Source organism: Mytilus trossulus, chromosome 11, assembly GCF_036588685.1.
Source record: "Mytilus trossulus isolate FHL-02 chromosome 11, PNRI_Mtr1.1.1.hap1, whole genome shotgun sequence".
Classification (NCBI taxonomy): domain Eukaryota; kingdom Metazoa; phylum Mollusca; class Bivalvia; order Mytilida; family Mytilidae; genus Mytilus; species Mytilus trossulus.
The window spans coordinates 38,604,052-38,632,019 of NC_086383.1; the positions used below are offsets into that span (position 1 = coordinate 38,604,052).

The 27,968-nt window shown below is 33.0% G+C and overlaps 2 protein-coding genes across 2 annotated transcripts; one reads left to right on the forward strand and one right to left on the reverse strand.

Annotated features, from left to right (window-relative positions):
- Positions 1-482: 482 nt before the first annotated feature.
- Positions 483-13,818, reverse strand: LOC134691064 (33 kDa inner dynein arm light chain, axonemal-like). Its single transcript, XM_063551262.1, has 6 exons — positions 13,589-13,818; positions 4,374-4,516; positions 3,148-3,317; positions 2,641-2,819; positions 1,587-1,751; positions 483-699 (listed from the first exon to the last, which is right to left on the reverse strand). Exons 1-6 carry the CDS (start codon positions 13,667-13,669, stop codon positions 661-663), a joined length of 777 nt encoding a protein of 258 aa, XP_063407332.1. The 5' UTR covers positions 13,670-13,818; the 3' UTR covers positions 483-660.
- On the forward strand, positions 13,775-27,821 carry LOC134691062 (ER membrane protein complex subunit 2-like). Its single transcript, XM_063551261.1, has 10 exons — positions 13,775-13,867; positions 15,027-15,140; positions 15,957-16,021; positions 18,110-18,195; positions 18,901-18,958; positions 21,538-21,623; positions 22,780-22,921; positions 23,368-23,478; positions 24,458-24,568; positions 27,020-27,821. The coding sequence occupies exons 1-10, from the start codon at positions 13,840-13,842 to the stop codon at positions 27,110-27,112; spliced, it is 894 nt and encodes a 297-aa protein (XP_063407331.1). The 5' UTR covers positions 13,775-13,839; the 3' UTR covers positions 27,113-27,821.
- Positions 27,822-27,968: the final 147 nt, after the last annotated feature.

Here is a 27,968-nt window from a genome sequence, read left to right on the forward strand (position 1 = left end):
AAGTCAATCAGGGGTCAGTATCTTACTCAAATTTTCTTAGTTATCTCCCATTTTTGAATCAACTTCCTTTGCCTTAAAATCCAAACACATTCATTTTAATGAGGTGTGTATTTCAATCATTTTAGTCTATTAGGCAAATTCATAAATACACAACAGCCTGTGTGGATTAAGTGTTTTCCACATGCCCACATGTGCCACTCTTTCTATAATCTCTTTATTTGTAAAAAATTGATTACAAATGCTTATCTGCTTTTTTCAAGTGATTGTACTTGCAGGTCTTTAGATTAAACAAAAGAAATTGCATGCCAACTCCTATGGGTGGGCAGAGTGGACAAGGTAGAAATTTTGCCCACCCGTTGCCCACACCCATGGTGGGCCGGTCCACCTGTGCTGTAGTGTATAATCCCAAAAATACAATTTTTTGTTAATTCCATGAAATCAAGTGTGACAGACCCTTGTAGATTAAAAAATAAACAAATAGATGTATATGATTATTTTTCTTAAATAAAATAGTCAACATTATAATTTACAATACAATAATGGTTTAGATTTTCTAGAACATCTTCAATTTTATGTTCACCATAAAGTCCTTCAACGAAAATGGAATGAAAGTCAACTGGTCCAATAAAATGCGTTTTGACGAGTTTATATCACATTTCACTATGCCTTCTTTGGAGTAATAAGTCCTTCCAATTGACCCTGAAAAAAAGTAAAACGTGATTTATTTCTAAGTTATCTCCCATTTATGAATCAATATCAAAATTATATTTCTGAGTTATCTCCCATTTATGATTCAATATCATTGTTTTATTTCAGAGGTATCTCCCTTTAGTTACGAATTAAAATCAACTTCCTCCTTAACGAATCAAAATCAATTTCCTCCTTAAAAATCTTAATGTGTTCATTCTAATGAGGTGTACATTACCATTTTTTCTGTCAAAACAAAGAGCTACTTTATAGTTTTAGTCATATTTTTGCAAAATCTAAATGAACTAAAATTCTATTTAAACCTTGCATGGTTAAAAATGTGTCAGAAATGCTATCCTTAATTAGCAGACTGACTTCTTTCACATTTTTTCTGTGTTGTCATGTGATCTATGTTGTAATGTTGCACTACTGTCCCAAGTATGGGGATGGTTGAGCTCTCATATAATACGTTTAGCTCCACCACATTCTTTATGTGACTGTCCCAAGTCAGGAGCCTGAAGTTTAGTGGTTGTCAGTGGTTTGTGCATGTCATATTTATTTTTCATAAAGTTTTTGTGTTTAAATTTTTTCTCATTTTTCTGTAATTTTATAGCTGACTAGGCAGTATTGGTTTTCTCATTTTTGAAGGCTGTCCAAGGGCCTATAATTGCCTACACCTAATTCATTTGAACTCAGATTGATAGTAGTCTCATTGGCAGTTATACCAAATCTTGTTGTTTTCAGTGACAGCCAACTGAATGTCTAAGCAGGGGTCCCATCAAGTCATGCTTCAGTGATTCCCTAGTTAAGCAATCAATTATTTTCCACAAAAGATGGACCTGAGCCCACGAAAAATCCTCTAAATCTGCCTCTGGTTTTTTTTACAGCAGCTACTGTACCTTCAATTGTTGTGTTGTTCTTTTCAAGAACTGGATTTCTTCTGTGTGTTTCTTTTCCTCCACCTGTCTCTGTTCAGCTGCTCTCTTTTCTGTCTGCTCACATTTCATTTTCCATTCATTTACTTGTTTTTCTAAATCTCTCTTTTCTTGTTCTAATTCTGTGATCTGAAATAATATTGCACATATTTCACTATTAATTATGAGTGTATATTTCTATTCCTGCCAATTATTTGAATGATATACCAAGAGTCTTTATTCTAAACATCAGATTTTAGACATTAAAATTAAGAAATTTATAAAAAAATTGTATCTGTTATAAGAATTGGAAAATGGTGACCTGTAATATATACAATGCATGTATAACATACATTTAATTAGCTGTGGTTTTCTAAATTTGACAAACATTTTAATGGAAAGTTCCTGCATACATTTTTCAAGCAGACTATGATTCCAAAACAAAACATTTGGAAAGCAGCAAAAAGGGTCAATTTTCAAACTGAAATTTTAATGTCACAATCATACTACAGACAACAACACTTTGTTGCAAGCTTTTTATTCATAATTTTAAACATGGCTGTAATAAATCTGTCCTGTGTTGTACCTGAACAATCATGCAATGTGATTGACGACTTTCTACTTGTGTCATTGACAACAGTGTCACATTTTACCTTGACTTTTAGTTTTTCTTTGTCAAGAATCAACTAAACAAAACAAATTCATATTAAAACAGTTTTTGTACAGTATGATTAAAATTCTAAAAAATCAGATTTTTAAGATGAGTGTATAAAGTGTTGAAAACTAGAAAATGTGTTTCTAGCTAGGCTACATTATCTTTTTTATTGGAAATTAATATTTATACCAAATTCAGTTCTGACAGTAGGTTGAATGAAAAATCTCACACACAAAGATTATTTTTTTATATATAAAAACTACGGATATTCACTAAAACAAATTCATAAGTTTATTTGTTGACATTTAATATATATTTTCAAACAGAAATGCCTCAGTTTGAGCTGGATGTTTAATTTACAGCTGCTTTAAATAGATGACCCACCTTCTTTTCCATGTCTGTTTTGCCTTGTTCAGCCTGGAGAGCTTTTCTCATACCAAAAGCTACACTGCTTTCATATAATGTTTGATAAGCTGCAATGGTCATTCTTATTTCATCACGAACACGAAGTAATAACAAACCTCTCTCTGCACAGTTGATTGTTACTTGACGAATTAATTCATCTGCAAATATGTTAAAAAAGGATTAAATATTAAATCATCAAGAATAAAATAATTAAATTTTCATTTTTTATTTGAATTATCTACCCTTGCACTGAACAAGAATTTTTGAACATGCAGTACTATGTTTACACAATGAAAAAAAACCCACATTAGACCTAGGTTAAATGCTGTTTTCTAAAAATTTTAATAAAGATAGGTCAATTTGCAGTTTAAAAGGGAGATAATTCTATATGATAAATTAACATGTAATTTAAAAGGATAATACTTATACCCTGTTGACTTATAGTTATGCTATTTCATAAACAGATTAACTCCTTTTCAGACCTACCAAAACATTGTGAGTAAAGTTCTCTTCTGACAGGACAAATTCCAGTCTCTCTAGCCTGTCTCTGTTGTAACCGTCTATCTAATTCTTCCTGTAGGTTCACTACATCTAGTCTGGTTGCTGGTGTACTGGAGACCTGTTGTACCCACAACTGTCCTCCTTCAGTCCATTCCCTGAAATTTAAGAGGTACACTATAATCATGAATCACTACAGCAAGAGCATAATATTCAGGGTTCTCACTAAGGCGAGTCCATGAGTCTTTGACTCATCAAAATCTGTCTGGACCCACCATTTCCAAAACTGGTGAGTCCACAGACACATCAAGATTGAAATATTTTATAAACTGAACACAGTAAAACACAAATATCATCATTTAATAGGAAAAGCTTAAAAGTGATCTTAATTAAATGTCAAGTCATTGCTCTGTAAGGAAATGGAGACCAAAATATTACACATTATATTACAATTAAATATTTTCTTCTTGCTGTTGGACTTGTCATGGCTAAAAACGATGAGTCCCTGGACTCGTCTTCAAAAATCCTTAGAGATAACCTTTTTTTTTTTTGAAGTAATTTTGTTTGAACCTTGAAGGCCGTACTTTAACCTATAATGGTTTTTTTAAATTGTTATTTGGATGGAGAGTTGTCTCATTGGCACTCACACTACATCTTCCTATATCTACTTACACACTAATCAATAATTGTTTCTTTGTTATTGTAACTTGCAAGTTATACATAGTTGGTATGCGGTTTATGATTTCCAATCTTTTGAAATAATCTGGATCAAAGTAACATCATGTATAATTGGTTATTACTACTACATGTACTTTAACCGTTTTATTTTCATGATGAGACCTAAATACAGCATATGTGCATGAGAAGTAATTTACTGTAACTGGCATGTTTTTCTCATTTCATATGTCAGGACCTTTAATAGCTGACACTTTGACCATTTGATTAGTTGCTAAGATTTATGTCAATTGGTCTATGGTGGCAAATTGTCTCAATGGTTGTCACACAAAATCTTAACATTTTAAAAATTAGAAAATATTGGAATCACTCACTCACCAGCTAACCCAAGCTTTAAAAAGGTATGTATGTGTGTGGGTCAAATACATGTATTTGTACAAATTGATTAATTCACCAACACAGTTTTTAGAAGATGCAGAGCTCAATCTCCCTATACATGTAGATACCATTATATCACAAAGCTTATGTCAGTGACTAACCTTGGTGGTAAAATAGAATTAAGAATTTCATCAGTTTGCTGTGCAGCCTTGGCATCAACTGGAGCAAGCTTCTGTTTACCTGGAGGACTAGGTACTGGTCCAGACCCTGCAGGTGGTGCTGGTGTCACTTTTAGTGCTCTTGCCTGAAATATATGAAAAGTTGCTAAAATTAAGGGGTTTTGTTTGCCATCACATTTTTTTGTTTAAATAAATTTAAATGATAAAAAAAAAAATTGTAGCGAGAGTAATACACTTTATCATTATTTCTAGCTGACCTGAAAATCTGCACCCCTTGAACTATTGATGTCACACAATAATCACTTTTCCATTGTAATGTTGCATATATCAGATATTTTGTATTGTGACGACAAAATTTTGAATTAACCTGTCATGCCTGTGTGTCAGATGTCCAGATATTGCTGACACATACATATGTAGCTAAAAGGTGAATTGGGTACATTATGCCTTCATGATGAGTAACAGAAAGAAAAACCTTGCCAAATGACATTAACGCCAAACGGTAGTTTTTTGGTGCATGGCAATAACATGTGCACTTTCTTTTGAACAATAATGTTATATACTTGATTTGTATATGGTTGTTGGAAACGTAGTTCAGTGCGTATCATACCGGAATCACAGGGGTGCTCCGGGATGATGTTTGTAAATAGTATAATCATCTATATATCCTCCGTATCAAATTACATTAGCATGCCTGTTCTTTTTCTCTTTACCACCGCATGTTAAGGTAGTCACACACAAATATATTGAGAGCAGTAAAATTAGTATTTAGAAACGATTTCGTCCTTTATTAGTCCCCCAAGGACGTTGAATGGTGGAGGACCTCAAATACTTCCCGCTGGCGTTATGAACATTGTATTTTTTGTTTGCATTCCGTCTTTAATACTAGTTTTAATAATGCATTAATTGACATTTTGATTGTGAGAATTTGACCCAAATTACAGCGTTTTGTGTGTATCGTCTGCACGCAATCATCATGCAGATAAGGAATGTATTTTTAGATTGCAGTGACCAGCTACATGATAATGAGCAATGATAAGCTTCAGCGAGAAATTCTTAAATTGAGAAACAAACTTTCGCACCAACGTGCCTTTAATAAAACACCTATAATTTTATCCGATAGTAAAGGGAAATATTTAAAATTACAAAGAAATTTAGCAATTGAATCTGGCGTTCGTTTTTGGCATAAAAAAGGAGCAACAACAAGAGACAGTTATAAATATTTAGAAGGACAGATCGAAGAAGCCGTTCGTCACTACAAAAACATTATATTTTATGTATGGTTAGGAACTTGTGACTTAACTGATTTTAATCGTAAAAATAGATATATCAGTCTCCGATCACGTGACTCTTCCTCGGTCAATGATATAATAGATAACTTTAGGCGAATTTATGCACTTGTCGCTAAATATAAAACAGTCGAATTAGTGTTTTTGGAAATACCTGTTTATTCCATAGTATGTTGGAATAAATATCAAGGCCATAAATATTCGGAACAATTTCAGAATGACGATTTGAAACTTGAAGAACAAATCAATACCGTAAATAGTTTTATTCGGGAGACAAATTTAATTCTTCGAAAACATTCACCAAAATTTAGCTGTGATCTTCAAAATTCTAGAAAATGCAGACAAATGAGAAATAGCCGGTTTACATACAAATTTAATGCCTTTTATTTAGATGGAATTCATCCTACATCATTGCTGTCCAAATTATGGCTGTTGCGAATAGTAGCTCTGATTGTTGTTGATTGCGCATAATCACATATGTTTTATTGTAATAAAGGAATTGTCAGTGTTGAAGAATTTATTTGTTTTGTGTGTATACAGATAGGCTCTCGGTGAGAATTGTCTCGCCAGACCAAGTTTAAATTCATGATTGCTTTGAATTAATAAGACATAGTATGAGTAAATCTGTAACTTTTGGGGGAGACAAAATAAACCACAACCTTTCTGAATCTTCCATTGAACACATGTATAAAGAACATTCAAATGACCTCTCTCAGTCTAGATATTTATTAAGTGACAGTTTTATTTCGAAACAAGCTATACAAGAGGACGAGTTTAAATCTTTACCGACCCCGACACGTTCGTTTGACAACATAACCAACATTCCAAAATCTACTCCTCGAACGGACATTTCTCATTTACCGTTTACTAGAAGCACAACTTCCTTATTGTCTTCATCCTACTCACCCGCTTCCATCCCAATGGAGAAAATTGTAAAGTGTAGGGAATTCTCAGGTTATCCCCAAGAAAATGCCGCTAAATTTATGGCTGAATTTGAGTCCTACTCAACTCTTTATGATTTACTGGATTCCAAAAGAAAAATTGCAGCATTTCACCTGCATCTCAAAGGTCCAGCCCTTACATGGTTTATAAATGTAAGCAATACTACCAAATCTGATTGGACTTTACTTTCAGCTTTATTTAAAAGACATTACATGGACTTTACAGGTCAAAGTTCCACAATAATAATGACAAATGAGATATTTCAAAACATTCGTCTAAGTTCAGGTCAGGCAATAGAAGATTTTTATTGTAACTTGGTGGAAAAAGCCCAAATTTTATCGAAACCAGAACATGAGGTTCTATCTAAATTTATCAATGGTTTGCCGGACAAAATGGCGTTTTTCGTTCGCGCAGGAAACCCAACTACCTTGCAGGCAGCTTTGACATCTTCCAAAATGGCAGAGGCATGCGGTTATCGCACTGAAGCAATATCAACACAAGCTATCAAAAGCGAGACTAAGGCCGTTACTGATTCTAAAACAGAAATAGATGACCTGAAGGATCAAATAAAAACACTAACATCAATGGTGGCCAATATCACGGTAAAGACCAATGACAACCAAAGACCAAATTATCGCCGACAAGATTATCGCCAGGCATCAAACTATCCGCCTCGACAAGATTCGCGCGAATGCTACGGTTGCCGGGGACAAGGTCATATCCATCGGGATTGCAATTGGACTGAAACTGGACCTCCCAACAAATCAGCCACCTGTCAGTTATGTTCCCAACAAGGCCATACTGCACAATTCTGCAAAACTCTACAACAATTTCAGTCGGGAAAGGGATAAAAACCGGGGGACAGGCACGGTCGTCGGGTCAACAGTTAGCTAGTGCCAGTATGAATGAAAGCAATGGAACTTCTTTTGTACATTTGCAAGTTTCATTTGATGATATGAATGTAGCAGCATTGGTGGATACGGGTAGCTCCATCAATGTTATTTCTCAAACATTATATAATACTCTTTCGCACAAATCAAAATTGAGTTTTGAACAATTTCCGTCTGAAATACGACTTGCTGATAATACAAAAGTTAAAGTGTTCGGTTTAGCAAAGATTTTGTTAATATGTAACAATGAACAACATGCAATTGAAGTTTACATTTTGCCGTTTACCTCACACCCGCTTATTTTAGGAACTAACTATTTGCATAGTAACAATATTATTCTTGATTTTAGCAATTTTTCAGCAAACTTTAAGTCAGTCAAAGTGCAAACACACAAGAAACTTACAATTCCTCCCAATTCCGAATGTATTGTATGGGGACATGTTCCTACTTATGTTCTGCCTGGATTAAATGGTGTTTGTTCGAATCATAAGTTCATACTCGAAAAAGGTTTAATGGTAGCTAAATCTCTTGTCACAGTTTCTTATAATCACAAGGTTCCTGTGAAAGTTTTAAACGCAACAGCATTGAGTGTTGTTATTCCGAAAGACAGAACTATAGCAGAGTTTTTATCGCTTAATTCCGATTACAGTTATGTGCCTATTGACCAAAGTTGTCCAGTTGTACAGAATATTGATATTGTAAATAGTTGTGTTAAACCTGATTTGAATGATTGTAGTAAAAGTTGTAGTAGTAATGAACATATAGAGAAGGTAAAGGATCAATTCACCTTGTCTGATCACCTTTCAGAAAGTCAACAGACTGAACTTGCATCGCTTCTTTATAAAAATATAGACTTATTTGTTACCGATGACAATCCTAACTTGGGATATACAAAACTAATCGAACATACGATTCATTTGAAGCCCGATGCTAGTGGTAAACACCAGAAACCGTATCGATTACCACCATACAAGCGTGAGATTTTGAGACATCACTTAGATAAACTTTTGAAACAAGGTATAATCTCACCAGTCAGTGAGACCGAAGATTTGCCAATAACAAGTCCGATAGTTTTAGTAACAAAACGTTCGAAATCTTCCGACCAGCATGCTCCTCAGAACTTTCGATTTTGTTGTGATTTTCGTTATTTGAATTCTCAAACACAGGAATTTAAGTATACCATACCAAATCTGCAGGAGCTTACTGAATCGTTTTCGGAAATGACGCCGAACTATATAACATCGATTGACTTATCATCAGGATTTTTCCAAATGGGCATAACACCTGAATCTTCTCGTTATACAGCTTTTAATACATGTTTCGGCACTTATAAATTTTTGAGACTACCTATGGGTCTAAAAACGTCACCCAATACATTTCAACTGTTGATGGACAGGGTGTTACATGGACTTAAATTTAAATCTTGTTTATGCTATTTAGACGATGTTTTAATATGTTCCGAAAGTTTTGATCAGCACATGTCTGATTTGAGTGAAGTGCTTGGCCGATTTAGAAATGCAGGATTAAAACTTGGACCGAAAAAATGTTCTTTTGCGGCACAATCATGCGTTTTTTTAGGTCATCTTATTTCGAAAGATGGAATATTGCCACCTGCAGATCGTGTTCAAGCAATTCAGGAGTACCCTGCACCTCGAAATGTAAAAGAACTAAGAAGACTGATTGGACTTTTTAACTGGTTTAAGAAATTTATTCCGAACTTTAGCGCTACAATTAGCTCTCTAACTAGACTCTTACAGAAGAATCAAACATTCAAATGGGGAAAGGAACAAGACACAGCATTTAACGATTTAAAATACCGCCTTGTCAACTCTGAAATGTTGAGTTTTCCTCAATTTAATATGCAGTTTCGTTTGAGCGTTGATACGTCTTCTCGTGGAATAGGGTATATGTTGTATCAACTTGATCCGGAGGACAAAACTTGTAAACCACGAATTATTCGTTTTGGGTCTAAAAACCTAAGTCGTTGGCAGCAATCGTATGGGCCGACTAAGTTAGAGCTCTTAGGAATGGTTGTGAGTATATTGGATTGTTCTGACTATCTTAGAGGAAACCAGTTTATTGTGGAATGTGACCACCAAGCGTTGAAGCCTTTATATCAGAAGCAATTTAAGGGTGCGATTTATGAACGTTGGCTTTCTATTCTTCAACAATTTAATTTCGAAATAGTATATAAGAAAGCGGAACAAATGGAGGTTCCAGACGCTTTGTCAAGATGCGAAAATCACCATGCAGAAGTTGTCGAAAGTCCTGTGGAAGATGACCCGTATTTTCCTTTCGTTCCGGACAAAATTGGACATATAACATTACCAAACGGTCAAAACTTTGCAAACTTATTTCAAAACAATTTAGAGGCAGTTCAGGCTATACATGTGTCAACAGGAGAACATAAATCAGAACATTATGATCCATATGATGCCGATACAGATGAACCGCAATATGGAAATAAACAATATAAGAAAAAGCGTCAGCGCATACTACAAGAATCGTCAAAATCAGATACGGACATAGTAGTTGATAAAATGGTTAATGACAAAATTTTAGCTAAGATTTCTATGCCTATCAATAATATTAAAGAGTTACAGCGCCAAGATACATCTTTGTCTCCAATTATAAACTATTTAGAAAACGATATACTTCCAGATTTACAAAAGGAAGCAAGATGTGTTTTATTGAAATCTAACGATTATGCGCTTATTGATGATATTCTGTTCCATTCAAGAGTTGCAAAATCTAAACGCAACAAAATGATGTCACATTATCAAATAGTTATACCTCAAGCGCTGATACCTTCTGTATTAAAAGTGGTCCACGACTCGCCTCTCGGTGGCCATGCCGGAATGAACAATACACTTGATAGAGCCAAAGAACATTTCTTTTTTCCAAGGATGGGGAAAATTATAACGGATTATGTACAAACATGTCATTTTTGTCAAGTTCGGAAAGTTATAAATTTTAAAACAAAGCAAGCCATAGTGGCATTTCCGACTCCTTCTGAGCCTTTCGAAGTGTGGCAAATCGACTTATGCGGTCCGTTTCCGAAATCAGTTAATGGAAATACTTATGCTTTTACTGCGGTCGACATGTTTAGTAAATTTATATTTGCGCACCCTTTGCGAAATAATGACGCTTTGACAGTTTGTGAAGTTATTTATCGTATGTTTACTCAGTTTGGTGTTTGCAAAACTTTAGTCTCAGATCGTGGGTCGGAATTTGTTAATCAGTGCACTGCTGGACTTTGCAAACTATTAGAAGTGACACAAGAGTTCACGCCCGCCTTTGCTCACCATTGTCTTGGAGCATGTGAACGACAACACAGGACTTTAAATGAACGCCTAACCGCTCATGTTTTAAAAGACAAATTATGGGAAACGGAAATTAATTCTGTTACTTTTTCAATGAATTCGTCAGTCAACAGCAGTATAGATTTTTCTCCGTTTGAAATTGTATTTGGAAAACGTCCAAAATTTCCCGTGTTTGGAGCACATTTCAACCTAAATGACTTTCATCCAAATATGCAAAATTATTTTTCGGAATTAACAGATAGACTCAAAACAGTTTGGGAAATGGTTGTCAAAAATGCACAATATTCGGGAGAAAAAATGGAAGAAAATGCAAACATTAAACTCAATGAACTAAAAGTTTCAATTGGCGATTACGTATATTTACAAAGAACCTTAACAGGTCAGGGTAGAAAATTTCAGCCACTTTACGACGGACCCTTTGTTGTAAACAGCATTCCTAGTCCTCACTTGATCAAATTACGCGATCCATCCGGAAAACGGAAATTAAAATCACCTGTTCATATTAACCGAGTAAAACTTGCGCATATAAGAGCACCAGATCCCCAAAATTATTTGGTACAAGTTCCACAGCAAAATCCAGTTTCAACAAGTTCCGATTCTAATTCCGAAAGTTCCGAACATGAAATACCTACTGAACAAGATATTCAATTACACAATGATAATCCTACTCCGTTAAGGCGAACATCTCGGGTTGTACAAAAACCTATTAGATACCGTGACGAAAATTTTTTAAGTGAATTAAGTTCTTGCGATGGAGCTCAGGAAAAGATAAAGCGAATTCTAGCAAAGAAACCACACGGAAGTTCGTTTCTCTATTTAGTTCAATTGATAGGCGAGCCTGCGCAAAATGCAAAATGGAAACCGTTGTCGGAGCTACCACCAAAAGCACAGGAGCTGATAATTGCTAGGCCACCTCCGCTAGTGTAGTATACCGTAATTGTTTCAAAAATGTTGGATAGTAAGATTATCACACATTCAGAGCTCATGGAGATTTTGTTTTTATTCGGTGATAATTGTATCGCCAAAGTGTAGTTTTAACCGTTTACTTAAATGTGTTTTTGTAAATACCTACGAAGATGTTTTTTATGATCGGTGATGATTGCATCGCCACAACCAGCTTAGTGATTTGATGTTCGGTGATGATTGCATCGCCACACTTGTTGGACAATGATGATGTTATAATCGGTGATGATTGCATCGCCAAACGTGCTGAATCCAGATGTTGTGTTAATCAGTGATGATTGCATCGCTATTATATTCGTCCAGTACCAGGGACCAGTTATCGTTGATAACAGTAGACATAATTGAGACTTTTTTTTTATTTGATTGTTAATTTGTATTGAGATTTATGATTTTTGAATGTACTGTGTGTGACTGCCACCTTTCTCTTATCACTGTATTATTATTACTAGTTGTTATTGGTCGTTTCATTAATAGACTTTGTGTCAAATGAGGTTGATTGGCATGTTCTAGATATAAAACCTGTTTATTTTTCCTATAATATTTTCGTATGTTTTTGTAAGTGAGAGTGCCAGTGTTAACCAAATCTGTGTATGAAAGTTGATATTATTAAGAATGTATTATCTGAAATATTAGGAGTTTCAGGTCTCTGCTAGACTTATCAAATAGACTATGATTCCTCAATTGCATAAGTGAATTTATGATTCATTTGAATGTTTCATGCGCAAGACCAGAACTGTGATGAGAAAATATTACATTGTAAGAGATTTGTGTGGTAGTCGGCGTCAGAGATTTGATAGCTTGAACATGTTGAAGTTTAGTGAGAAACTTGCATATACATGTATATATATATATTTTTTTTAATTATCTTTTTGATTATGGTCGACTATAATGTTTGTTGTCTTATTTTAGTTGTATATTCTCTGACCTACGTTTACCAACAACCATCACGAAATTTTTGAATTTCTTTTTCTTTCGGGGCGGGGATGTTATATACTTGATTTGTATATGGTTGTTGGAAACGTAGTTCAGTGCGTATCATACCGGAATCACAGGGGTGCTCCGGGATGATGTTTGTAAATAGTATAATCATCTATATATCCTCCGTATCAAATTACATTAGCATGCCTGTTCTTTTTCTCTTTACCACCGCATGTTAAGGTAGTCACACACAAATATATTGAGAGCAGTAAAATTAGTATTTAGAAACGATTTCGTCCTTTATTAGTCCCCCAAGGACGTTGAAATAAAGAAATAACTGACTTTGGTGAATTACATTGTACTTCTAATTCATATATAAAAAAAAACATTAAGAATTTCAATAATTATTTAATCTTTGAGACAATTTCGGTATCACAATGTTTGAGGGGGATAGGACCTTTATCAGAACTCCGGGATCTGATGTTTTTAATCTCCAGATTTTAGGATTGACCATTTCGGGATCTGGTAATTCTTTTTTCAAATTTCGGGACCTCAGGATCTTGTGTTTTTAAATCCGGGATTTAATGATTTCATGTTTTTTAGTCTGGTATCTCAGGATCAAGACCCCTCCTATCCGCCCTCATGTGGATATTTTATACACAGTAAAATTTTAACCAATTTGACACCAATCGTTGCGAACATGAATTTTTGACAGTTACAACATGAATTCCCTTTTATTGCCTGAAATATTTCATTTTTTAACAGTTCAGCCTTTAGTCTTTGAAAATTTCTTGATAAACAGTATTTTTGGATGTTGACATTGTTGTCGTCGGTCCAAAATAATAGTTTTCTGTTATAAAAATTTAACTTACCCTCGGTGTTTTCTTGTCTGTGTTACGACTAACCAGGACAGGGTTGTCGTATTTTACAAGAGAAGCATTTGGAGGAATCATTTTGTTTGTTTACCACACCGTTGAAATGAAACAGAAACTTTCGACAATCTTTTCGGTTTACCTGTCGCCAAGGTGATAAACGTATGCTCATGCGTCAAATAAAATCTCGCTCTCTCGGACGAGTTACGAGATTTCCGGAAGGGAGATAATTTAATTTATTTTCTGAATCGATGGCTCGCCGGTTGTTAAACTGGGAAGGTATTATTTACATTTTACCGTTAACTGTCTATCCTACGTAGCTAACATAAAGCTCTCCTTTTACACATATTGTCTGTTGAAAATCTAAGATTTTCCAAATCCGCATTTGTTGTTGTTCGAACATGAAAAAATGGGACCGAGATGGTGGACCCACTCCGGGACGTTCAATGACGTTCCACAACCACAGGCACTTGTTCCTATTAATTTTCCTGGGAAGATATATCCATAACTGCTTTATAATTGGATAGTAGTCCTTCCCATGGATAGAAACAATTTCCTATAAACATCATTTTATGTCAATTGGTGCATAAAAACAACAACAGTCAACAAACAATAGACAGAGTCAGAGATTACTCTGAAGTCCAACGGCTGTTTTCCCAGACATGCTGGGGCAGTAGGATGTCAGAGCTCTTCCCAAATTAAAGTTGATATTTGCCCACCCAGAATTGATGTGCTGCTTCATCGCTTCTGGTGCCGTCTTGTGACCTTGGAACGGTACAGGTCTTTTCACCACTGAACACCCAAAAAGTTCATTTAGAGAAAACAAAAAGGAAGAGTCTTATAACACCCCACTTTTTGAACTCTGGTGACCCTCATAGACACCTCAAAATACTTTTTTCCATTTTTTCTTCTAACTCTTCTATGAAAAAGATAAAATAGTTGTACCTGGGAACAGTATATCTAACGGGAAATGAATCTTGTTTTGCTTTTCAGTATAACATTATTGAAATCCCATACTACACAAGACTTAATCATGTTAATGGAGACTGGAAGCATTTGACTGAAAGTAATCGGGACTGCCAGTCTTCACGCTGAGTGGCAGCCCAGGCTTGTAAACTTGCTCTTGGGCCTGTAAAAATCATATCTACAGGCCAACAGAATCTAACTAAAAATTTTCAAAAATTTAGCTCCGGATCTGTAGATTTAACAGTTCGTTGTGAAGACTGGACTGCCAGGCATCATGCATGGTCACCTTTTGTCATTTCTTCACAATAGGAAAATTCAGAAGAAACCATGAAAGTTTTACCTCTTAAATAAATTCCGCCCAATTATTAGCAGAATTTTTACTAATTCAGAATAAATATTTTTCTCACACCGATCGAGAAATGAGAAAATAGACTCTTTAATACATCAACGTGGCAAAATTGACTTTTTTTAGGTTCCAGAGATTGCCTGAGACGATTGAGAGAAGATCATGTTCGAGACAGTGAACTGGTAGTAAGACTTTGGGAAGAATGTCTGATGAATCACAGAGAAAAGCTAGGAGATGAATGTAATACTATAAACATGATAAACATGCAAATATAGATTTCCAAAGTTATGATTAGAAAACAAATGTTTAATTTTACTGTATATTTACAAACATGACAAACGATGTACCATACCAAATCTTTGTTGATCACATACATTGACATATGCATGGGACTTTAAAATTTATAAAAGTAAAAATGTGTTAAGAAAGTCCAAATATAGAAGAAAGAAGGTTTAGTATAATTGCCAATGAGATATCTCTTCACAAGCAACATAATGTAATAGAAATAAACAACCATAGGTCAGAGATGGTCACAACAATGAGCAAAGCCAATACAACAAAGTCAGCTATAATAGGCCCTGAGTGACAAATGTTAAACAATTCAACATGTTCAAACATGAAAAATGCCTAATTTATATCTAGCCTATGAAGTAAAACAAGTCAAACACCAACAATGCCTAAATTATTAATTTGTCCATATGTCTAGTTGTAATATTCATGATAATAGTTACACAGTTTGCAATTGTCATAAGAGAATTTATAATGTTTATCGGCCGGGTCAATTAAATTCATATCTGGAGAGGCGAAACCAATGAAATTGGAAGAATTTACTGTATTCTACATGTTCTAAATCAGGATGAAATAAAAATATCTCCAAACTAAAATGGAGGCAAACATTTTAGAAATTTTTTGTTACTAGAATTTTCTTTTATAAAGTGACTTGAATTTTTAATAAGTTTACATATATAGATATATACGATGACCAATGATTTATAAAAAAAGACAAACACTGCGCCTGAATAGTGGACATAATTATTTAATGTACTTTTATTTCAGTATGGACTGTATATGAACAAGTTTGTATTGCTGCCCTGGATTGTCAAAGATTAGATTTATCTGAGGTTAGACATAGTAAAAGCATATAAAACACATTTTAGACCACAATGGGTCAGAATATTTAATATTTATTAAATGTGTATGGTGTACTCACAGGACTCCTTTTTGCTTTACATTCTTTACAAGTAATCTTTGACAAAATTGCATGAAAAGGGGGGTCAGTGAAAAAACTATGTGAATACAGTTTTTTATCCTCAACTGAACTTTTGATGTCGTCCCTTACTCTAACAAACATATTCGACATAAAAAATATTAACTTGATAAGGCAGTTAGTGTTAACGATTAAACCAAATCAAACAGTCAGTGACAGTCATGACAGTTCACACAACATGAAGCAGAAAAATTAATTAGATTAAGCAACATTTATCCTGCCTAAGCCTTAATTTTTATGTGACGATGAATAATTTCCTCACACAAATATATGGACATTTTTAAACAGGGTTTCAAAATCTACTACTCTCTGATATATCTATGATTCCAAACATGGGGCTGTTTGTGCACATTTCTGATTGATCGTGGGATTTACAATGCTATAACTTTTGAATTACAAAATTGTGAAAGTTTATTGTACATTGAAATTTACATTTTGGTTATATGTATAGTTGACAATCATTTTTATACGACCACAAATTTTGAAAAAAATTTCGTCGTATATTGCTATCACGTTGGCGTCGTCGTCTGCGTCGTCGTTGTCGTCGTCGTCGTCCGAATACTTTTAGTTTTCGCACTCTAACTTTAGTAAAAGTGAATAGAAATCTATGAAATTTTAAAACAAGGTTTATTGATTTTGGGAGTTTTGGTCCTAACAGTTTAGGAAAAAGGGGCCCAAAGGGTCCAAAATTAAACTTTGTTTGATTTCATCAAGAATTGAATAATTGGGGTTCTTTGATATGCAGAATCTAACTGTGTATGTAGATTCTTAATTTTTGGTCCCATTTTCAAATTGGTCTACATTAAGGTCCAAAGGGTCCAAAATTAAACTTAGTTTGATTTTGACAAAAAATGAATCGGTTGGGTTCTTTGATATGCTGAATCTAAAAATGTATTTAGATTCTTGATTATTGGCCCAGTTTTCAAGTTGGTCCAAATCAGGGTCCAAAATTAAACTTTGTTTGATTTAATCAAAAATTGAATAAATGGGGTTCTTTGATATGCCAAGCCTAACTGTGTATGTAGATTCTTCATTTTTGGTCCTGTTTTCAAATTGGTCTACATTAAAGTCCAAAGGGTCCAAAATTAAACTTAGTTTGATTTTAACAAAAATTGAAATCTTGGGGTTCTTTGATATGCTGAATCCAAACATTTTTTTGAGAGGATTAATATTCAACAGCATAGTGAATTGCTCTAAGAGAAAACAAAAATTTTAAGTTCATTAGAACACATTCATTCTGTGTCAGAAACCTATGCTGTGTCAATTATTTAATCACAATCCAAATTTAGACCTGAATCCAGCCTGAATGTTGTGTCCATACTTTCCCCAACCGTTCAGGGTTCAACCTCTGCGGTCGTATAAAGCTACGCCCTGCGGAGCATCTGGTTCTCATTTGAAATTTCATAAATAAAAAGAAAATTTCTTCAAACTTTTTTTTTAAGAGGATTAATATTCAACAGCATAGTGAATTGCTCTAAGAGAAAACAAAAATTTTAAGTTCATTAGAACACATTCATTCTGTGTCAGAAACCTATGCTGTGTCAACTATTTAATCACAATCCAAATTTAGAGCTGAATCCAGCTTGAATGTTGTGTCCATACTTTCCCCAACCGTTCAGGGTTCAACCTCTGCGGTCGTATAAAGCTACGCCCTGCGGATCATCTGGTTTCCAATTTTATTAAATGAAAAAAAAAAAAAAATCTCAATTAAACTCGTATGACCATTTTCCACATGGTCAATTTTGCTAAGTTGTTAAGTAAGCAACTACAACTTAAAATTTGAAGTTTGCATGTGATTAATGCGTGCATAATATAACTGCTTTATGAAAAATGATTATGAAACATTGTTAAATATTTCGTCATAATTATCGTCTGTTTACTTACAATATTTCATTGAGTGTTTACTAAATATGCATTTGACAATTATTATATTCATTTGTAGATCTGTTTAGAATTACTACATAACAAATTTCCAGATTCAGTCAGAGTTAAAAGATTATTAGGAATGAGATATGAAGCAGAAAAAAAGTAAGAAAAAACATTTTTTTTGTTTTTTTTCTTATTTTGTTTTTTTTATATATATATCCCTGTAATTATCTACATGAGGTCTGCATGCACCAGTTTCATCTGATACATGTACATGATGTATCTGGGATATTTTAAAGATGTATCCATTTCACAGTTGAGATCTAGAGTAAGGTCATCAAAAGTTGTTTTGGCTTTTGGACTCATAAATCTAAATCCTTTCAACCATCGTAATTCAAACACAACCATAAGGTGAAATATTTACTACATTTTTCTTTTCTCGTGCTTACCTATAGATAAAAGGTGACACTGATAATCCTGCATTTTCTCAACACATTTGAAGTATTCCTTTATGTACAATGTTTTAAACACAATTTGTTTAAACCAGTCTATTATGTAATATTAAATACTTGACAATGGACAAAAGAATTAGATGCAATTCATAAAAAAAAATAATGTTTTTACAAAATGTCATGAGAAATTTTCGCAAAATTCCAAAACATGAGATTCCAAGAACTTTAAGTTAAAATAACTTAAAACTGTTTTGGTCCACTTTTAAGTCTGTATCAACCTAAAGCATGTATAGAAGTATTTGTACATCTTTGTCTTTACAACTATGTTTTGTCATCTCATTACCCTTAAAGTAAAAAGAGTTGTTATCCTTTTACCTTAGTCATGATTTTATCCCATCACTGAACTTATTTTCAGATTTGTAAAAGCTGAAGAAGTATACCAAGCAATTATCGACAAAGATGAATCTAACATGGTAAGATATAATTTTATTTAAAGAGCACAGCTGATTCTGTAAATTTTTACTAACCTCTGTATGCAAAGAGGGTTTGAATAGTGATCCCCCATATTCTTAACATTTTTATACGACCACAAGTTTTGAAAAAAAATTCGTAGTATATTGCTATCACGTTGGCGTCATCGTCGTTGTCGTCCGAATACTTTTAGTTTTCGCACTCTAACTTAAGTAAAAGTGAATATAAATCTATAAAATTTTATAACAAGGTTTATGACCACAAAAGGAAGGTTGGTATTGATTTTGGGAGTTTTGGTCCCAACATTTTAGGAATTAGGGGCCAAAAAGGGCCCAAATAAGCATTTTCTTGGTTTTCGCACTATAACTTAAGTTTAAGTTAATAGAAATCTATGAAATTTCGACACAAGGTTTATGACCACAAAAGAAAGGTTGGGATTGATTTTGGGAGTTTTGGTCCCAACAGTTTAGGAATAAGGGGCCCAAAGGGTCCAAAATTAAACTTTGTTTGATTTCATCAAAATTGAATAATTGGGGTTCTTTGATATGCCGAATCTAACTGTGTATGTAGATTTTTAACTTTTGGTCCCATTTTCAAATTGGTCTACATTAGGGGCCAAAAAAGGGCCCAAATAAGCATTATTCATGGTTTTCGCACAATAACTTTAGTTTAAGTAAATAGAAAATAATGAAATTTAAACACAATGTTTATGACCACAAAAGGAAGGTTGGTATTGATTTTGGGAGTTTAGGTCCAAACAGTTTAGGAATTAGGGGCCAAAAAGGGACCCAAATAAGCATTTTTCTTGGTTTTCACACCATAACTTTAGTATAAGTAAATAGAAATCTACGAAATTTAAACACAAGGTTTATGACCATAAAAGGAAGGTTGGTAATGATTTTGGGAGTTTTGGTCCCAACAGTTTAGGAATAAGGGGCCCAAAGGGTCCAAAATTAAACTTTGTTTGATTTCATCAAAATTGAATAATTGGGGTTCTTTGATATGCCGAATCTAACTGTGTATGTAGATTTTTAACTTTTGGTCCCATTTTCAAATTGGTCTACATTAAGGTCCAATAGATCCAAAATTAAACTTCGTTTGATTTTGACAAAAAATTAATCGGTGGGGTTCTTTGATATGCTGAATCTAAAAATGTACTTAGATTCTAGATTATCGGTCCAGTTTTCAAGTTGGTCCAAATCAGGGTCCAAAATTAAACTTTTGTTTGATTTCATCAAAAATTGAATAAATGGGGTTCTTTGATATGCCAAATCTAACTGTGTATGTAGATTCCTCATTTTTGGTCTTGTTTTCAAATTGGTCTACATTAAAGTCCAAAGGGTCCAAAATTAAACTTAGATTGATTTTAACAAAAATTGAAATCTTGGGGTTCTTTGATATGCTGAATCCAAACATGTACTTAGATTTTTGATTATGGGCCCAGTTTTCAAGTTGGTCCAAATCAGGATCTAAAATTATTATATTAAGTTTTGTGCAATAGCAAGTCTTTTCAATTGCACAGTATTGCGCAATGGCAAGAAATATCTTATTGCAAAATATTGTGAAATAGCAATTTTGTTTTTAATTAGAGTTATCTTTCTTTGTCCAGAATAGTAAGCAAGAAATATCTAATTGTAAGAATTTTTTTTATTTGGAGTTATCTTTCTTTGTCCAGAATCAACTTAAATCTTTGTTATATATACAATATACAATGTATATTCACTTTTTACTACCAACTGATAAATTAGAATAATCTTTACCATTCAGTGATAACAAGCAGTTTTTTTAATATTTTATGATGTATTTAAATGAGTAGTAATTGTTGCAAACTCCATTAGAAATTTTAATTGAGATTAGTTTTGGAATAAGGGAAAGGGGGATGTGATTAAAAAAATTGGGTTCAATTTTCTCATTTGAAATTTCATAAATAAAAAGAAAATTTCTTCAAACATTTTTTTGAGAGGAATAATATTCAACAGCATAGTGAATTGCTCTAAGAGAAAACAAAAATTTTAATTTCATTAGAACACATTCATTCTGTGTCAGAAACCTATGCTGTGTCAACTATTTAATCACAATCCAAATTTAGAGCTGAATCCAGCTTGAATGTTATGTCCATACTTGCCCCAACCGTTCAGGGTTCAACCTCTGCGGTCGTATAAAGCTACGCCCTGCGGAGCATCTGGTTAATTTTCATTTTATAAAAAAAAAAAATAGCCCATTATTCTTTATTTATTTGTCCATTGATCATGTTGATTCATTTATTCCCAATTCTGCAAACCCCATCCAGACCCTCACTAAAGAGTTTTAAATGAATGTATGAATGGCCATAATGTTCTGATCAATCAGCTCATGAGAATAAACATTTTGAATTGGCTTTAGCTTTTCAACAAAAAACAAGATTTTGAAAAAAAGAATTGAAGGCAATAAACAATCTGACATGAATTCTAAGCTTAATTTCTATATTAAATATTATGATATAAACTTGTTCCCCAATTCCATTTTCAATTTCATTGTGATATGTTGATACTAAAAGTATATTTACTGTCAGAAAGTTTGATGTAGATTTTTTTCCTTTCAGTTTGTAAGAAAAAGACTGGTTACCATAGCAAAGGAACAGAATGAAGTAACTAAAGCTATTGACCTGTTAAATAAATATTTAGAACAGTAAGTATATTTGTCCATTCAAGCGGTCCCTTCACACTCAGTAGAATTCTTTTTCAAGGCATTTTGGCATTTTACATAAACTTAAAAAGTTGTCAAAAACCTAATTTACAGTACCTGGTCAAAGAATTCGTCACCTGCATTTTTTTGCTATATATTTTATATAAAAACACATTTTTTTCAAAAAAATATTCTGAGGACATTTATGGTTGAATTTTTATCAACAAGGCCTTAAAAGACGTAGAATTGTCTAAATTATGTTTGTTTGTTTGGTAATAGTTTTGTCTTCCGGTGTTTTTGTTTTCCGTTGATGTGAATACATATATAATACATTTTTATAATTTAATTTGGTTGAATATATAGCGAAACAAGAATGTGTCCATAGTACACGGATGCCCCACTCGCACTATCATTTTTCATGTTCACTGGACCGTGAAATTGGGGTCAATACTTTAAAATTGGCATTAAAATTAGAAAGATCATATCATTGGGAACATGTGTACTAAGTTTCAAGTTGATTGGACTTTAACTTCATCAAAAACTACCTTGACCAAAAACTTTAACCTGAGCTTCACACTATATTTTTCTTGGTTCAGTGGACCATAAAATTGGGGTCAATGCTTTAATTTGACATTAAAATCAGAAAGATCATATCATATGGAACATGTGTACTAAGTTTCAAGTTGATTGGACTTCAACTTCATCAAAAACTACCTCAACCAAAAACTTTAACCTGAAGCGGGACGAAGGAATGGACAAACGGACGAACGGATGCACAGACCAGAAAACATAATGCCCCTCTACTATCGTAGGTGGGGCATAAAAAGATCCACAAAAAAAAAAAAAAAAAAAATATTCATATAAACCTGTAACAATTCTATTTATATTGAGACCAAGTTGCTTAAAATCAAACTAAAAATGACCTCAAAATATTTTTTTTTAAAATGTAGTTTTATATTTACAATATATAGCGAAAAATCTCAAGTGATGAATACTTATGGCCACAATCTGAAGTTGGGTCAAAAACATCTTTATAATGTTTCATGTGTTTATTAGATGAAAGTATTTATAATTCTTTGATCATTTCTGTCAATATTACAACAAAGGTTGTATTCTACTACATCAGTATAAATATGTAATTTGTGTCTGTTTATTTCAGATTTATGACAGATTTTGAAGGTTGGTTGGAGTTATGTGATTTGTATTTATCACAGTTGGACTACTCAAAAGCTTGTTATTGTATGGAAGAATTAATCATGTCAAATCCACACAACCATTTGTTTTATCAGAAGTTTGCTGAGGTATGTTAGATTTGTCCTATACATCTTTTAAAATGTACCTTCTGAGTCATATACATAAGAGCCCCGTAATTTTTCAAGGACTTTATAAGAACTTTGAATTAGGCAAAAATCTTTAGATTGGTGTTATGCATTTGAGAAAAAAACAGATGGATAAGCTATAAAGGAGAAATTTAATTACAAGTTAAAGAAAAACTCCCAATCACAAATAGAAAAATTATGGAAAAACTAACAAGCCTACAAATTGCTACACAATCTGTTAAAGAAATAGCAACACCAGCTAAAAAATGGAATTGTATCTTTGATATGTCACTTGCACCATTTTCATTTATGAGCATGACTAGACCGCACAATATCATCATAAACATAAGGGAAATTGTTTGGGATTCAAGACTACCTGAATTTTTCACCCTATGAATATAATTATCATCGTTGTTATTTGTTTACAGATAAAATATACCATGGGAGATCCAGATAGTATGGCCATGGCAAGATCATATTATGCACAGGCCATAAAACTCAATCCTAGAAATGTTAGAGCTTTGTACGGATTATTTCTTGTAAGTTAATTGAAGATAAGCAGAAGATACCAAATAAATGTTAATACTTATAAAGCTGACAGAGAGAAACTGAGAACACCATACCAAAAACCAAAATCTACAGACCAAGAGACAAACAATATTGTACAAAGACAACATAAAAAATTAAAGACTGAGCAACATGAACTCTACAGTGGTTGTTCTCAGGTGCTTTTAAGGATGAGCAGATCATGCTTCTCACATGTACTTGATGAATTTATGGAATTGATATTATTTCTCTGTTTTCAAACAACAATCCATTTCCTATTTTTTCTATTTTCATAAATGATTATTTTCTTTGCTTGACTAAACCTAGGTAGTTTTTTTTTTTACAGTATTTCCAATATCAATGTGTGATGTCTTAAACCAAGGTTACATTAAGAAATTCTAAGATTTGTAGTATTTTTTTATAGTGCCAAATCACTGATTGAAGTTTTGAATAAACCAATCATTTTGAGTTTCGTTTAAAAAAGGTGTTGCCACATCATCATCAGATCTAAATCATGCATTTCTATATGACAGAAACTATCTTTTTCTCAAATAATTTTATTAGTAGCTACTAAGTAAAGTAGATCAACACTATGATATCGCCATTTTTCTTTAACATGGTATATTTATCATCATATTCGATTTTAATAAAATTAGTAATTTCAAAAATTGTTAAATTACTGTAAATTCAGAACTTGTGGTGATGTTTTTAATATTGCAAAAAAGGGACATGGTTATTATCGCAATAATTTAAACTCACGTTTTGATTTTTTTTATGTGAATTAAATAGGATTATTATCAATATCGCAAAAAATAGAATTACATTTTGGTCTAAAGAGACAAAATTGTAATAATAAATGCATTATTGCTGAATTAACAGTAGTTTCAAGTCTGTTTTTCTATAATTAATTAGGTCTAAAAAAAAATTAAAACCAAACCTCTTTTATAAAATAATTGTATTTGCATTTTGTAGTCCTCTAGTAATCTAGCACTTACAGCATCTAAAGGAGGAGGTGGCAAAGAGAAACAAAACAATATAAAAAATGCAGCCTGGGCAGCACAACAACTCAATGAGAGATATCAGGTATATTAACATGGTGTTCTAGAATAAAGGGGTTTAATATTCTAAGTGTCTATATTCTATAGATATAGGGAGATTTGGTATGAGTGCCAATGAGACAACTCTCCATCCAAGCCACGATTTATAAAAAATAACCATTATAGGTCAAGGTACGGTCTTTAACACGGAAGCTACAAGGGCCCAAAAAATTACTAGAGTACAACCATTCAAACGGTAAATTCAACGGTTTAATCTATTTAAAAAACAAGAAACGAGAAACACTTATGAACCACATAAACAAACAACAACCACTGCACATCAGATTCCTGACTTAAGACAGGTGCAAACAATGGCAGCAGGATTAAACAATTTTTTCCAGCCTTCGACTTTGGTCGAAAAAGCGAGACTAAGCGATCCTACATTCCGTCGGTGGCGGCGGCGTCCACAAATATTCACTCTGTGGTTAAAGTTTTTGAAATTTTCATAACTTTCTTAAACTATACTGGATTTCTGCCAAACAAGATAGTATCCAGAAGTAAATTTTGTAAAATTAAATTCCATTTTTTCCGTATTTTACTTATAAATGGACTTAGTTTTTTCTGCGGGGAAACATTACATTCACTCTGTGGTTAAAGTTTTTAAAGTTTTAATAACTGTCCTAAACTATCCTTGGTTTGTACCAAACTTGGACAGAAGCTTGTTTATGATCATAAGATAGTATCCAGAAGTAAATTTTTTTTTAAAATAAATCCATTTTTTCTGTATTTGACTTTTAAATGGACTTAATTTTTCTGCGGGGAAACATTACATTCACTCTGTGGTTAAAGTTTTTAGAATTCTGATTTATTTCTTAAACTATCCTTGGTTTGTACCAAACTTGGACGGAAGCTTGTTTATGATCATAAGATAGTATCCAGAAGTAATTTAAAAAAAAAAAAATCCATTTTTTCCGTATTTTACTTTAAAATGGACTTAGTTTTTCTGCGAGAAAACATAACATTCACTCTGTGGTTAAAGTTTTTAAAATTTTAATAACTTTCTTAAACTATCCTGGGTATTTTACTTTTAAATGAACTAAGATTTTCTTCAGTTAACATTACATACTGTCTGCAGTTAAAGTTTTCAAAACATTTATTAGATTCATTAACTGTCCTAAATTTTTAACAAACTTGGACAGAATCTTCTTACAATCAGAAGATAGTATCAAGAGGAATATTTTTATTAATTGTTTTCCTCATTTTTGTTTAGCCTGCGATTAACAGCAAAAGTAGGCAAGACACTGGGTTCCGCGGAACCCTTACAAATTTTTATTTATTTGATTGATATCAGAAAAAGTTACACCTCAACTGTATTTTCAAAGCAAGACTAAAACACTAGATAGTAAAGTGATATTGCACGTTTGTTTATAAAAATCTAAAAATAAGAAATATAGAAATCAAAATACTATATGATGCATCACATCAACCAATCAAGTGAATTTCTTCTATTTCTAGCCTACGGACCATTGTTTTATAATCATTTTAGCCCTTGTTAGTTGAGGATCCAGAAATTTACATAAGAGGGGCCTGCTCCAGTCATGTTGTAGTGATTCTCAATATAATCAACTAAATTTTCCCATCAAAAACCCTGGCTAGGCCCCCCCCCCCCCCCCCCCTAAATCAGCTTCATCATGTATGGGGTCATAACAAGGATATATACATTGGATAATAATTGTATTATATTTACATAGATGCCAACCATTACGATTTTTGCGTAGTTTTTTCCGATTTTGCAATAAAACCTACGCTATTAAGGTCAAAGTTGAATAGTTACGGAATACCAATCATCGCCGTTCAATTTTGTAAAACATTGATTTTTATCATTACTTTTCCGTCCTGGTGCGGTATTTAGAAAACTCCAATGCAATGCTTCCGGTTTCTCGGGAGTTATCAACCTTTTGTTGAGTAACTAACTGACTTCCAAAGAGGCAAATTTGCATTTATGAAGTAACTTTCCCCCTTTCTCTACTTCTCCTTGACAAAACGAAAATGTACTAGTCGAGAACATCTGAACAATAAATGAATGGAATACATACTACAGACAACATGTTAAACGACAAATTTCGTGCACATCACTTTGCAACCACTTGTCAGTAATTTTTATTGGTAAATGCACGTTTATGAATGATTACGGAAAACTTTTCAAAAATATGGAAAATTTGATAGTTTGTTACTGATTGTGTCAAAAGGGGGTTGGCATCTATGTATTTAATATAGACAATCCATTTTCAGATCTGGATCAAGCGTGAATTTTTTGTCCATTTTGGTCCCATTTTTTAGAGTTGGACATATCCAGCAGCACTAAGCGAAGCAATTTCTTTACATTTGTTCACAAAATATTGACTTGAACTGGACATCTTGTATGTACAATTCTTTGAAAACAATTGCAAATTACCAAAAATTGTCCTGTTAGTTATACAATGTTTCATTTTTTCAGACTGACCAGCCAAAAGAAATGACAGAAGAAACAAGGGTTGTAGAAGCCATTGAGAAAGTCTTGGAATCTTTAACAGAGAAGACATCAAGTTGATCATAACTAAAGAGATATATTCAGAGATTATAATATATAGACTACAAATAAACAGTGTTCAAATACTGGGCATTAATCTTAAAAAGATGGTACAACTTAGTAAATATCAAACAAAAAGAAAGATCATGAATCATTATACAATATTGAATTGTTTAAATATTACAGATATAAGGTCAAATTGCAAAAGATTTTTTTTTATATTTGAATATTTTTTGGATCAAGATCTAGTTGACATTAAAAGTTTTATAAATGTAGAGGTATGTGTGAATAAAACATTGAAGATATGATCATTTAATAATTACACTTTGTGGGTCATACAGATTTGTTTTTGCTAATATCATCTCAGATGATTCACTGTAAGAGAAGTGATAATAGGAAAACACTTTTTTTTCTAAATCATCGACCATCAATTGACTTCTGTTTTAATTTTTTTTATATCTTTAATTCTAAAAGAACCATTGTAAGTGTGTTAAAAATGCCTCCTGAACATTTACCAAAAAAAAAGTACTTCTCTTACAGATAGTTCACAATATCTTCATTGTTTCTTTACTAAAAAAATATAGGAGTTGTTTGAATGTTAACTGCCTATCACAACAGTATTTTTTCAGTTCCATTTTAAAATGTATATGGAGATCTACATATTGAAATTTTTGCTTAACTGCAAGTCAGTTGTGTAAATATATTACAAATAAATGTTGTTTATGTCCTTTGTGTGTATTGTTTCTTTGCCTCTGATGAAATGGTGGAGGGGAATTATGTGTTCAGGTCTGTGTGTCCATCTGTCCTTACTCTGTCCTGTATCAAATTAAAGATTTGGTCAAAGTATTGCTCACATAAACTTGTAACACAAACACTA